Below are 14267 nucleotides of genomic sequence, written 5' to 3' on the forward strand. Positions count from 1 at the left end.
AGAGCTCTTCCTCTGCAGTGTCGCCCGGGACCTCTCTGCATCCTCACGCTGACCCTGGGGTGCAGAGTCCATCCTCCTCATTGCAGATGACGATGATGGAAGAGTGGTTAGTAGGAGCCGGGCAGAGCTCGAAGCGCTTTACGTAGGATCAGGTTCACATTACTTAATCCTCACATCAACCCTTTGGAAGGGATAGAGCCAGTGTTCAAACCCAGGGAGTCTGGACCTCGAATTCATGCCCTCAGCGTGGTGCTGACCAGTGAGGAAAAGGAGGCTAACTTTTGCTACGTCAGCAGGCACGGGGCAGGGCTGCCCTGAGCTGCTCCGCTGTGCTGCTTTCCTACAGCCTATGGACTGGCTGCCTGAGTCAGTAACTGAATTTGCAAATGACTACTCAGTGCTGTTTATCGTCTTTATCAGGTAGATATTTCAAATCAGTATAGATCTGTTTTTCTGCCTGTTGTAAATTTTTCTCTTTCTGCTTAGGTAACATCCTGGGTGTCATTCGGGACCACAAGAAGCTAGTGAACACGTTTCGACTGATGCGAAGAGCAGGATATGTCAATGAATTTGTTTCCATCTCGACAAATCTCACGGATCGATGTGTCTATATTTCCTCTGATGGGGGAAGGCTGTGCAGGTATAAGTTGCTAAAAAGAGTTTTTTAAGTTTACTTCTGAAAGAAATACACTTGTTTTTGTTTTTTAATCCACTTCAACCTGTTTCATTGTCGAGATAAACTTAATTCAGTTAGCAGACCCCTCATGAATATGCATCTGGGTACTGAGGATTCAAAGATTAACAGGAATCTGTCTCTGCCCTCAGCGAGCTCAGTCTGTGGGCAAAGGCAGAAATAAGTACTAATAACAACCAACCACACTAATACTAATGCTAGCTCACTGTTACTTAGCATTTTATTAGATACACTATGTGTAAGGCTTTAACTACATTCCGCCCTGTGGGTTGGATTATTGTTTTCTTTTTTTTTTTTTAATTTTTTTTTTTTTTAACGTTTATTTATTTTTGAGACAGAGAGAGACAGAGCATGAAGGAGGGAGGGTCAGAGAAAGGGAGACACAGAATCCGAAACAGGCTCCAGGCTCTGAGTTGTCAGCACAGAGCCCGACGCAGGGCTCGAACTCCTGGACCGCGAGATCATGACCTGAGCCGAAGTCGGCCGCTCAACCGACTGAGCCACCCAGGCGCCCCAATTATTGTTTTCATTTAACCAATGAGGAACTGAGTTTTAGGGAGAGTAGATAACTTACCCAAAGCTAGATGGTGGCGGGGTCTGTTTTTCACTTGAAAGTCTCACAATTCATTTGACTCCAACAATCATGATTTTTACCCACTGTATTCTGTTGCTATGAACTGAACTTTAAAGGATGAGTGGGATTGTGTTCCTTGGATGAAGGAGGAAAGGAGAAATGCTGAGGAATGGCAAGAATAAAAAACGTGGAGGCATGAGGAAGTAGCATTAGGCCCAGTAGAAAGTAGGTGCCTTAAGCCATTCAGTACATCTTAAGGGCCTGTTCTTCACGGGTACTGGCCAGGAGGTGGGGGCACAAAGACGACTATGACAGGGTATCTGGTCTTTGGGGGATATTCGGGGACATCAGCTGAGGATGTTACCTTATTTATAAGCCTCTGTGTTTTACTGTGGCCCTTCATTGTGGACCTCAGGTAGTGTTAGGGCACAAGTTAGTGAGCCAGCAATGGTTGGAGTGGTGAGAAGGGCTTGGGCTTTGAAGTCTATCACAGCTGAGACTGGGCTGCCATTGTCTGTCCAGCATCCAACTTCTTCCAGTTACCCTCCTCATTTTCCTTTGGAGACTGCTCTTCCCTCTTCTTGGGATGGTCTGTCAGGTACCCTCTCCTGCTCAGCCACAGGTCAGGCACATGACCCAGGTAGACCAGTCACACTCTCTCCTCAGAGGATTTGGATCTCAGATAGAATAGCTCAAGGAAGAAGTGGTTGGAACTGATTCGTCCTGATGGCAACACATGCAAGAGACTGCCTGTTACTCCTTCCGTCCTGGATCCTTAGGGTCCGTCGTGGGGCTGGGCATTTCACCATTTTTTCCCCCTAATTTTAGAGCATGAGTGAGGGAGAGAAGGGCAGAAGGGGAGAAGGGGAAAGAGAAAGAGAGAGTATATATCTTAAGCAGGCTCCATGCTCAGTGTGGAGCCTGACGTGGGGCTCAATCCCATGACCCTGGGATCACTACCTGAGTCAAAATCCAGAGTCGGACACTCAAACAACTGAGCCACCCACCACCCACGCTCCCCTTTTTTGGGGATTCTTAATCCTTCTAGTAAATTCTTACACTTCCAGTAAATTCCTTTAAATTTTTTGTTTTGTTTTAGTAAGTTCCATTTTTGTGTAAATGAGCCAGAGTTGGTTTCTCTTCTTTGCAACCAAAGAACCTGAGGTGATGGACATACCTGAGTTTGAATCCTGACTTCCTACTTACTGACTTGGTGGCTCTGACTTTATTACTTTCCGTGGCTGAAAAAATGTAAATAATAATGCCTCCCTAGGATTATCCCAAGAGCTGACTGATGGAAGGTATGGTAAGTGCCTTGTAGGTGCCAGGCTCACATTAGATGCTTATTTGTAGCTATTAACATATTCAATCAGGGGTAGGGAAAACCATGACATTTTCTTAGGTCATTCTGTTTGAGGAGTTTTCTCTTTCCTTCCATCCAGTGTATTATAAAATAGTCTGAAAGAAATGAATTCTTTTTTTAGTAGTCATTTTATAATGGCATGACGTAGAGCTGGCAGGATGAGCGTGTAGAGTTTATCGAGTGAGTAGAAAGTGAGGGAGGGGCGCCTGGGTGGCTCAGTCGGTTAAGCGTCCAACTTCAGCTCAGGTCATGATCTCACGCCCTGTGAGTTCGAGCCCTCTGTGCTGACAGCTCAGAGCCCGGAGCCTGCTTCGGATTCTGTGTCTCCCTCTTTCTCTGCCCCAACCCTGTTCATGCTCTGTCTCTCTCTCTCTCTCAAAAATAAATAAACATTAAAAAAAAAAAAAGTGGTTTTTTTTTTACTAAAATTAAAACAAAAAGAAAGTGAGGGAGCGGAGTGTGACCCTTGCTCTGCACCCGTGTCCGTCCTCACTTGGGCGTCTCTCCGCCTGAGCTCCGTGCAGCCCTCGAATGAGGTGGCAGCGTCTCAGCTTCCCTCCCCGGAAGCCACGATTTCGAGGTAATGTTGATTTCCATGAAAAGTTCACTCAGTTCATTGCTCAGCAACTTGTGTTCCCCTTTTGTAATTGTGTAGTTCTTCTTCTTAACTGTTTAAAAGTGCTCATTAGTCCTCCAGTAGCTATTTGGACTTTCGGGTAGGGTGCACAAGTGTCTGGGGGTGGCTCACTCCCCTCTCTAAGAGCTGCTTATCCAAATAGCGACAGCCCTTGACGTTTCGGTGCCGCGTGCCATCCTTTGTGTCGGCGTCTCCTCGTGGTGGCGAAGCCCTCAGAGGCAAATCACCCCTGACAGTTACAGGTTAATCTACCAGAACGTGGAAGCCAAAAGCTTTCTCTACCTTACACCCATTCTCTCGTTAAGAAGAAGCTCTATTTTCTTTAAACGTGTAGCCCCTCTTTCGGTTCGTGTGTAGCTTTACGTGACCTGCCAGCATAGCTCAGCGGTGTCTGTCCAAAATGGAGCCACTCTGAACAGCTGATGTTCATCAGACCTTTGCTACAGAATGCCATTGTTGTCCTCAGTGACAGTTCTCTGCTGCCGACCTCTTGGGTGGTAAATCACATATTTCCTATGTGAAATCTTAGGAAATGCCTTTGGTCTGATGCATCTACACGGTTTTTAAAACCAAGACATTAAAGATTTGTTTCTTCTTTCAATCTTGCTGAGTATTGTTTTTGCCTTGCATTTTCATTTAAAACTAAGTATTTCCTAAGACACTTGGGGGAAATACTGTGTGTATATATATGTGTGCACATGCACATATACACGCATGGGCTGGTGTGTGTGTCTTTTTGTGTATACGTGGGAGAGAAAATAGGCTTCTGTGCACTTCACACGTGCAAAGACTACCCGGTGTCCTCAGGCAGTCCAGAAATCAGGTTGATTATATCTGTAGCTTCCTTCATTTTACTGTAGTAAACTTCCTTGCTGACTTAATTCTTCTCTTGAACTACTGTGAATTTGTTATTTTTTTCCATTCCAGACCCTACATAATTGTTAAGAAACAGAAGCCTGCAGTCACAAATAAACATATGGAAGAGCTGGCTCAGGGGTACAGGTAAATGGCCTAAAGCAAAACTTTTCAATCTCCTTGATACTCATGCATATATGATTTAATCAGCGGTGGCATTTTTTGATCTGAGCTTTTCAGAAAAGTATGTTTTCATTTATAGTCTCTTAATTCCTCTCTACTAAATGTTTCAGCCTTTTAAAAACCTATTCCTCTCTATGTGAATTTGCTTAGACTTTGTAAAATATTAGCAGTTTATATTGCGAGGACCACAGGGTGTTGGTGTAAATTAGCACACTGTGAAGTAACAGGGATATGTTGATTTACACATGGTGGGTCTCTCATCACAGGAGCTTTTTAAAGTTCTAGGAGATATTTTCAGAAGTGGGGGCCAGATTGACAAGTGTCATAGATGTTTTACTGTTTTTATTTCAGTGATTTGTGATCACTGATCCAAGAATAACGTTTCAGGCATCCCAATATAGTGACACTTTCTGGGAGAGAAAGATGCCTTGGGTGTAAATGAAAGCCAGCATCCTCCATGATCGCATGTAAAACACTGCAGTGAAATGCTGTTCAGTCATGTACATGTCACCAATATTTTCCCAGGAATTTTGAAGATTTCTTACACGAGAGTCTGGTTGAATATTTAGATGTGAATGAAGAAAATGATTGTAACATCGCACTCTATGAACATACAATTAATAAGTAAGTAGGATCCATAACAGCCATAATTAAAACCTGTTCTGATTATAGAAAGAGCTTTCTTTTCATTTCATCTTTTCTGTTGTGTTCCCTCTTAGTAGGAACTGTTAGAAGTATACTGTCTTATAATAAAGCCTTACCCATTCTTTATCCCACTGTAAGAATATCACACCAACTGCTAACAGTCTTTAGATTTCATTATCTTTTCCATTCATTTTACACTTAGTGTGTATTTTTTGAAAGGAATTGCTTCTCTGATTTTGATATTTGATTACTGTCAAAATTGAACTAAGAGGTCAGGCTACGTTAAAGATGTATTTCTCTCTCCTAGAGAGGACACCTGAATTCTTGTCAGTGCAGGAATTCCAGACGTTATATGTTCTAAGGATGTCTCTAAACTTATGTGCAATATAAACAAAAAAACGGTACTATGTTCACAATGTTTCAAAAATAGTGATATTTTTAGAAGCATCTGTTCTCTTTAGAGGACATTAGAGGACATTCATAGAACTTCCTGTCTGATGCCCAGGACTGATGATACTGCTTACCTGAAACTGGAATCTTCTCAGTTATATTGTTTAATAGGTAGGAGTTTATTACTGGCACCTGATAACTATTTACGTCTTCAGTCAAGAAAGTACTTTTCTGTTTTCCGCCACCAGATGAAATGTACCACTCCCTTTTTGTCTTATTGTGATTTAGTAAATAATGCTTTTCAGTCGGAATCTTTATTCCTTCAAGGCGTGACTGTCTCCAAGTACTATTTTATAGTGTCCTGTGAAGACGGAGTGGACATAGAGGAGAACCGTTCTGTAGTAACCCTGTGAATAGCAGCGCGTCCTTGTCGCTCAGCCTCCGCTGCTCTCCTCAACACCCACATCCAGCGCCGTAGCTCATCGTGTCGACCTCTGCCGTATCCCTGCAGTCTGACCTCTTTTCCCCACCTGCACCTACCATGCCAGTCCAGGCTGCTGCCATTGCCTGCCCGGGGCCTCGCAAAAGGCTCCTGACTCTTTGGCCCTACTTCCCACACAGTCTGTTCTTAATAGATGAAAGTGGTCTTTTCCCGACTCTTCTCAAACCCCCAGCGGCTTTCCCTCTCCCTTGGAAGTCCTTGCAGAGGCTTCAAGTTCCTGCATCATCTGCCTGCCCCACCTGGTGCCTGCAGCATCCTCTCCTCCCCCTCCTCCCTCACTCTGTTTAACCACACTGGGCTCTTCACACCTCAGGCGTGCTTCTGCCTCAGTACCTTTGCGCTGGCCGTTCCCTCGCCTGGAACACTCATACCCTGCATGGCTCACTCTTTCAGCTCCCCCAGGTCTTCACTCGGGTGTCACCTTCTCCGTCACCCCATTTAGAATAGAAACCTCTCCTCTGTGCACACCCCTCTTCACTGCTTTATTTTTCTAGTGCTTATTACCTTACAATAAAATCTGTGAAATGTATATTTTATTGATTTATCTGTGTATTTATCTTTCCACTAGAAGCTTCACAAAGGCAGGGATTTTTCTCTGTCTTGTTTGCTGTGATAAGGGAATGCAGCCATTAGAATCAGTACCGCCCAATCACCAAGCTGACCCATACATCAAATTCATTTTATTTTAAAAATAGAAAAAAATTGACATCCTGTAATTCATACTTACGATCTTTTTTTTAAATGTACATCTCTTTTTTAAAGTAAAAAGAATGAATCCCCTTCCTTCCCCATCCCACCAAACTCCAGCCTCCAGATGTAATCAGTGCTAATGGTTTAATGTACTCTTTCAGATTTTTTTCGAAGGGAATACAAAACATACCTACACGGTCACTCACAGTGTATGGGACCAAGGCAGCATAGTTTATGTTTAAACTTGATTTAAACCTACCATCATTACCAACTTCATCATTCTGAATATTTTTTATATTAGCATATGTATATATACCTATATAAATATATTACTTTAGTTTCTTTATATTACATTGTCTGACTACACATAAATAGTTTATTTAACCTGTTGTTGAATATTTAGGCTGTTTTCTGACTTTTCTGCTGTTGCAGACGACAGGTTACAGAATCTTGATTTGAGCTAAATTTAAGGCCCTTATGCACATTGACTAGAAAGTCTCCTATTTCCTGTTCAGGACAGAAGATTATGGTGGTTTTAATTTCAAATAATAGTATTCCTTTTTGTTTTATAGAAGTCAAAATCAGAGCATTTGGACTTTGAATAATTATCAGAAGATACATGATCTTAGATGTATTGTTATGAAAAGGTCTTTACCTTTTTCATTTTCAGCTTCAATCTGCATATTTACATGAAGAAATTGGCCCATATTTCAAATTGGCCAATATTTAAACAAAACTGTACATTTAAAATGAACAGTTTTTGTAAGCCATAAAATGTCATTATAAGCAGTTTCTCTTTTAAATAAAACAAAACAAAACCTAGAGCCCTTTCCGTCTCTGCCGACAAAGGCCTAACATATCTGAGAGAGTTGGGGTTCTGCCAGGTCATAAGGTCAAAACTGTGTTCTTCAAACCAAGAGCCACATGGAAAGCATTCTCTCCAACCAAGCTAGGAACATAATTCATATGTGTACTGGAGAAAAAAAAAAAAAAAAAAAACCCATGATGGATGACTGGATAAGTGGGAAATCTTTTGCCATGTGCATTGCAACTAATTTTCCACAGTGGGTTGGCCTATCTTGGAAATCACTTCACAGGTACTATAAACCATTGACAGTATTTTTTTTTTCTTAGTTTATTTATTTTTTGAGAGAGAGAGCAGGGGAGGGGCAGAGAGAGAAGGAGAGAGTATCCCAAGCAGGCTCCACGCTGTCAGTGCAGAGCACAATGTGGGGCTCAAACTCAGGAACCAGGAGATCATGACCCGAGCTGAAATCAAGAGGCAGATGCTTAACCCACTGAGCCACCCAGGTGCCCCAGCCATTGAAATGACTAAAATTATGTCTTAGAAATGCTTGAGGAAGGACTAGAGGATCAGCAGAGACCACAGACACTGGATGTGATGTCTGTTACTTTCAGCAAGACCCAGAAACAATCTGGCTACCCTTTCCTTTTAAAATACCTGAGCTGCTGTATCATTTAGCCAAAACTGGTGTTTTTGCAAAAATGTGTTACAAAAGTAACGAAGATTCTAACACCTACTAGATAAAGTCTTCCTTTGTGTCCAGCACCTACAGCTCAGCTGTCCAATAAAAAAATGTCATGCAAGCCCATATATCTACGTTTTCCAGTAGCCACTCTGAAAAAGAAACAGATGAAGTTAATCTTAGTAACTGTATTTGACCCAGTGTATCTCAAATGTTGTCGTATCAACATGTAGTCAATATAAAAATATTGAGATTTTATGTATTTTTTTCCTTATTATAAGTCTTCAAAATCTGGTGTGCACTTAACACACATCTCAGTTTGAAGGCTAGATGTTCATTGGAAATACCTGATCTGGTTTCATAACATTTACGTTTGAAAAAGTTGACTCACAAGTGTAAGTTGTTACAAACATAACTCAGGTTTTGAACAACTGAACTGAGTTATTTAAATTTGAGTTTTTAAAATTTAAAGTAATTGAAATTAAGTAAAATGAAAAATCCCATTCCTTAGTTATACTAATCTAACTGAACAAGTGCTGAACAGCCACACTTACCTGGTGGTTGTGGTGTTGGTCCCCTTACATCTTATAGTAACTTCTTCAGCAGATCTATTCCTCTTGAAAATGGTCGTACAACTTTGTCATTGATACAAGTTGGAAAAGGGCAGAAAAGCAACGCACTCAGCCATGTGGATATTTTTGGTATTGCATTTTGATATGCCCAATATGGTGATTTCTTTATAAGGGTTATTGTTATTAGTATGTAATAATGTTTTATTTTCTTACAGGGGTATTTTGTACTATCTCCCTTCTCTTACATTTCTATAAGTAATAAGTTTCTATTACTGAAAAAAATAATTCATTTTATTATATTTTATTTTTATCAGTTTTACTAGCAGCAAACATTGAGGTTTTATGTAAATTACATGTATTTGTGTATAAATTTTTATATTCATATAGACTTATAAATTTTATTATCTAGGTCCTTGGGGGACTTTTGTTTTTATTTGAGAGAGAATGAACGAGCAGGGGAGAGGGGCAGAGGGAAAGAGAATCTCAAGCAAGCCCCACGCTCAGTGTAGAGCCCGATGTGGGGCTCGACCCCAGGATCATGACCTAAGCTGAAATCAAGAGTCAGACCCTGAACTGACTAAGCCACCCAGGCACCTCCATTGGGACCTTGATAGTAATGTTTTTATACTCTTTAAGAGCTATTTGTTCTAGTCCTTGATGTCTTAGATGTCTAATTTTTAATTAACAGAGATACCACCCACTTGGAGATTGAGCCCTTCACTCTTCTTGGCGTTTGTGCTGGCCTCATCCCATACCCTCATCATAACCAGTCCCCAAGAAACACATACCAATGTGCCATGGGGAAACAAGCCATGGGTAAGATTTCCTTCTTGAACTTGGTTGCAAATACTTAGAAAAAGGCTTAATCTTTATCCTTACTCCAGTAGTATGAAATGTTTGGTTAAGTCAGACATTGCTAATTCCTGAGTGTTACTGACCTCAGAGGGTTGCCTGTGAACTCCGCAGGGCTTACAGGTGCCCCGCCATGTTTGAAGCATAAACAGAAATAGAGAAAACCTCCCTGAACTTGTTCCTTTGACCAAACAAGGAGATATATAATAGATGTCACAGAATGACAAGGCGGTAAACATGAAGAGAAAAGCTCTATAAAATGTCAGTTGTGAACCAGAAGAAATGGAAGAAAGAGCAGAAAAACACAAGGTGGAGGGAAGAGAGGGAGGAAGAGAGCCGAAGATGCATGGTATATATTAGAATGTGCTAGTAATGGTCAGGGTGACAGTCATTGCACCCATTACGTCCTCATCCTTGCTCCCATAGCTTCTGAAACACCCGTTCATGTCATACAAATTTCTGAATTGGTTTTTCTTCCATTTTCTTTCCTCTCTCCTCCATGTATCTATTAATTTATCTGTTCTCCATCCATAACACTTGTTGAACATCATGTGTAGACCAGACAGTGAGTCTGGGACCTGAACATGGAGAGGTGAGACAGAGCCCTGTCCTCAAGGTGTTCACAGTCTAGTAGGAGAGCCCAACAAGAACAACTATAATTCAAGATATGTGATAGGTGCTGGAGTTGACCAACAGCTGGAATCTTAGGGAATGAGAGCTGAAAGGTCACTAGAGGTTAGAGAGTAGGTTGTTTCCGAAGAATAGAACCGAACCGGGTCTTGAAAGACCCTGAGTATTTTTCACAGGCATGAAAATAGAAGCAAGCGTTGCATGGGGCATCTTGGTGCTTTGGTATGGGTGTTTAGCCTAATATGGGTATGGTAGCTTAGTGGGAGGGGCACCACATATTATTAATGATTTTTGGTTTTATCTTGAAGGTGATATGGCGAAGATACCAGGCCAAAACAAGAAAAAGTTTTGCTTATAAACTTTTTCTGAAATGTTTCTTAAAAATCATTTAAAAATGTTTTTTAAATCCTAGTGAGTTTAATAAGTTCTATTTTCATTTATGTCTATGACATCAATATGGTATGTCATTTCTGGTTTAAAGTATGATACAAGGAACTTCAAAAAGAAACTGAAAGGTTTTTGCATTGCCTTTGAGTAACCACCAGAAAGCATTTAGCTTCCCAGTTGCCAGCAATCAGCTGCAACTGACCGTAGCTTGACAATTAAGGAATCCTACATCTCATCCCAGATAGTGTATGTTTCTTTTCGAGTTTTTATATTGCGCTTTGGTTGGCAAAACATGTTGTCCTGCAACCATTTACCTGAATGATGTAATGCCTGGACAGTTCAGAATAATTCCCAGTGGGAAAATCTAAGCCGAGGCTCATCAATTTCGCCTTTCCCATTCATCCTCAGCAGCAGTGTAGGCTGATTTCCCGCTTGTGCTTGTGACTTGCTAACAAGTTGAAATATACAGTACTGAACCTTGTGTGTCATGAAAGGGCTATCACTTCTATTGGGTTTACCAAACCATTTTGTTTCATGATGTGAATCCTGGCTGAAACAATACACCTTTTGTGTAGAACCTTCAGCAGAATTAACGGAAGACTAATCACTTCATCGCTAATGCCACTCTTTGCTTGTGTTTGAACATTGAAACAGAAAGGGCTACGAATCTATCTCCACTTGGTGAATCTTTTTTTTTTTTTTTAAATAAAGAAGAGACTTGAAGGGAAGAAATAATATTTTTATTTTTGTAACTCATCTCCCTACCAGAAAAAAAAAAAAAAAGCCTTTATTTTGTGGCCATGAGTATCTGCAACGTTTGGTTAGTTACCACACACAGTTAAGCAGGATCAGTGTGTACAGAAAGCCAATTCAGTGTCTGTAGAGTTCTTTTGTAGTTTTCTGTGTGAAGGTTTTTTTTCTCGTTTTGTTTTGAGTGTCATTTGCAATTCATTGTCTGTGTTTTCTGAGGTTGGTGTATTCAGCTGCTCTGACCCTGGGTCCTGCACATTTAGCTCCTTGGATACAATCCTCTGACGTTACTGCTGACGCTAGGAAGACAAAAGCCACTGAATATCTTAAGTAATAAAAAAAAAAAAGCCTTTGTTACTGTTTGTTATTATAAAACACCTGACTGGGAAGAAAAGCATCAAGATAAAAGTACATCCAGAGTTGGCACATTACATGGCCACGTTTCTCTTCGGACGCTGAAATAGCTGTAGAAGTACCAAGCTAGGTCTAGATGAAAACTCCCAAAAGGAACAAGGCCAGCAGAGGGAGAAGACCCACAGCAGAGGCCCAGGTCTGTAAAGCAGACCTAGCACTTTGAGTTGGACTTCTCGGAGTCATTTTAATTCCATGCAGTCTCGGCTGCTGGTAACTAAAAGTCGTGCTATCCCATTTTAAGTAGGAGCCATTGCTGAAGACTGTATACATCTCAGGGATTCTGTGTGAATGTTCTAAAGTATTATTTTAGTGCCGTTCATCCGTTAGTCCATATGGATAGTGGAAGACAGTAGCCCAGAATTAACACACTACATATTCTAGCCAACCTGGAAGATTTGCTGTCTACTTTTCACTACCAACCGTCTGCCCCCAGTGAACAGAGTGAGAAAATGAGAGAAAGTCATTTTTCTGTCACTACCAAGGAGACCAAGATGAGCACAAAGCACAGACTGAAAGCCTCACCTTGTACATAAGAGAAAGCTCACTTTAGTCGTGAAACCCCAGCAGAGGTGTTTCTTAAATCTAAGGTTCTTTAAGTTGTTAATAAAGTACAGGTTTCCACACACCATCTTATCGTGCTACTAAGAAAGACTTGACCGTCCATGAATATGGCTCTGTTGTGACAAGGTTCCAAGCAAGAAGCCAGGTAGACGTGTGTGGAATTGGCGAGGGTGACCTGGGTCACTCAGTGCTCCAAGTGAAGGCTGTGTGTGGGAGCTGCATTGTACGTACTCCCTGGAACCAGACGGCAGTCCACGAGTCACGCTTTCATATCCTGCCCGTTTTATTAATTGGCAGTCCGCTAGTGGAACACTTTCTCCTAGTTAAAGGGATCTTTCAGTCACTATCAGCTCAGTTCATGAATATGCATCACACACCTCCCCTAGGCCTGGTCTCTTCCCAGCCCTCCTTCACCTCCAAATTGCTCGGACTTTTTATCTATTTATTTATTAGCTCAGGAAGTAACATAGCTTCTGTTTTAGTTTTTGTTTTCAGTAGATGCTGTTCCAGAGCAGATAGCTCCCTCTCTTGTATTCCCCACTTCACAGTAGAGTGGGTTGTCCTAGAAGTAGCCTAGAAGATTTTGAGATCTTAGAAATACATAATATACAAAGATCCTCATAAAATTTTGTTTCATTCTACATCTTCCTCTACATTTCATTCAACTTTCGGTTTGATTTTCTTTTTTTAGAATATTTATTCTTTATCAATTTGGTGGGTACAGAATGAAAAGACGTCTTGACCAAATTATCCCTGACAATTGTATTTAGAATTTCACTGTTTGTTCAAAAAAGAATTTATTTAAATCCTTGTCAGTATTTCAGATGTAAGATTGTATGATGTTTCCTGAGACTAGAATGCTAATAATGAATACTTAATGGAGATAAAATTAAACTGTCGTCCGGTTTGTAGGGTTAGCTTTGGAGGCGGAACAGGTGACAATGCAGAGGTCAAGGGATGTATATTTGTGTTACTGCTAATATCAGTAGTATTGTTAATGAATGATGCCGCTTACTGACTACTCAGATGATTTATATGCATTTCTTCTTTTAATCATAATCTGTCAGATCTAATACGTACCTTTTGTGTTTCTGACAAGGAAACAGACTCCCACTTTGGTTGAGTAACTTCTAAAAGGTTACGTTATATCTTCTGTGCAGTGTTATCTATAAAACTTAACTAAAATTCTTCTTGACTGAAACTATCTTATTTCCTCACTTTTTCCTCTTCACTGCAGACCATGATCAAGGTGGCTTCGCTGCTAGACTGTAGGATATAAGCGCCTTCGAGACAAGATTATGTCTGTGTTATTTATTACTGTATCCTTGGTGCCTAGCATAGTGCCAGCTCAGTAGGTATAGTAAGATACACAATCTGAGGCAGGCTGCAGGCTCTGAGCTGTCAGCATAGAGCCGAACGTGGGGCTCAAACACACAAGCCCTGAGATCATGACCTGAGCCAGAGCTGGACACTTAACTGACTGAGCCACCCAGGCGTCCCAAAAGTCTTCATGACTTTGAATGACCTAAGATTTCTTAGAATTCAAAAAGTGCAGGCTGTGAAGAAGAAAAAAATTAATCATTTGGACTTTCTCAAAATTAAACTTCTGCTCTATGAAAGATCTTAATCCACAGAATGGGAGCAAGTATTTGCAACATAGATATATAACATCAGATAAAGGATTTGTATCCAGTATATATAAAGAACTCTTCAGTGACAAGACAGCTCAGTTAAAAGATGGCAAAAACAAAAACCAGACACTTCACAAAGGGTAATAGTAATAGGAATGACCAGTAAGTTCATGAAAGTATATTCGTTGTTACTAGTCATCAGATAAATGTAAATTAAAACTGAGACACCACAACATGCTTATTAGCACAACTAACATGGGAAAGACATATTAAGTGTCAGGATGCAGAGCAGCTAAGAAGCACATACAGTGTTGGTGTGAACATAAATGGTATAACACTTTGGGAAATTATTAAGTAGTTTTTTAGGTTAACCTTACCAAATCCCACTGCTCTGTATTTACCCAAGAGAAGTGAACAAAGTCTTGTGCATGAATGTTAATAGCAGCTTTA

General features: G+C 40.8%; 1 protein-coding gene across 2 annotated transcripts in view; it reads left to right on the forward strand.

Moving 5' to 3' along the window:
• The window catches only part of POLR3B (RNA polymerase III subunit B), a 102853-nt gene that overhangs the window by 47688 nt on the left and 40898 nt on the right, over positions 1–14267 (forward strand). For both annotated transcript variants that reach the window (XM_015068828.3, XM_053226682.1), the window contains exons 16-19: positions 487–640; positions 4196–4270; positions 4832–4930; positions 9281–9408. In XM_015068828.3, the coding sequence (XP_014924314.1) occupies positions 487–640; positions 4196–4270; positions 4832–4930; positions 9281–9408 (456 nt within the window). The remainder of the gene's footprint in view (positions 1–486; positions 641–4195; positions 4271–4831; positions 4931–9280; positions 9409–14267) is intronic.

The sequence above is a fragment of the Acinonyx jubatus genome, chromosome B4 (assembly GCF_027475565.1).
Source record: "Acinonyx jubatus isolate Ajub_Pintada_27869175 chromosome B4, VMU_Ajub_asm_v1.0, whole genome shotgun sequence".
In the NCBI taxonomy this organism is placed as follows: domain Eukaryota; kingdom Metazoa; phylum Chordata; class Mammalia; order Carnivora; family Felidae; genus Acinonyx; species Acinonyx jubatus.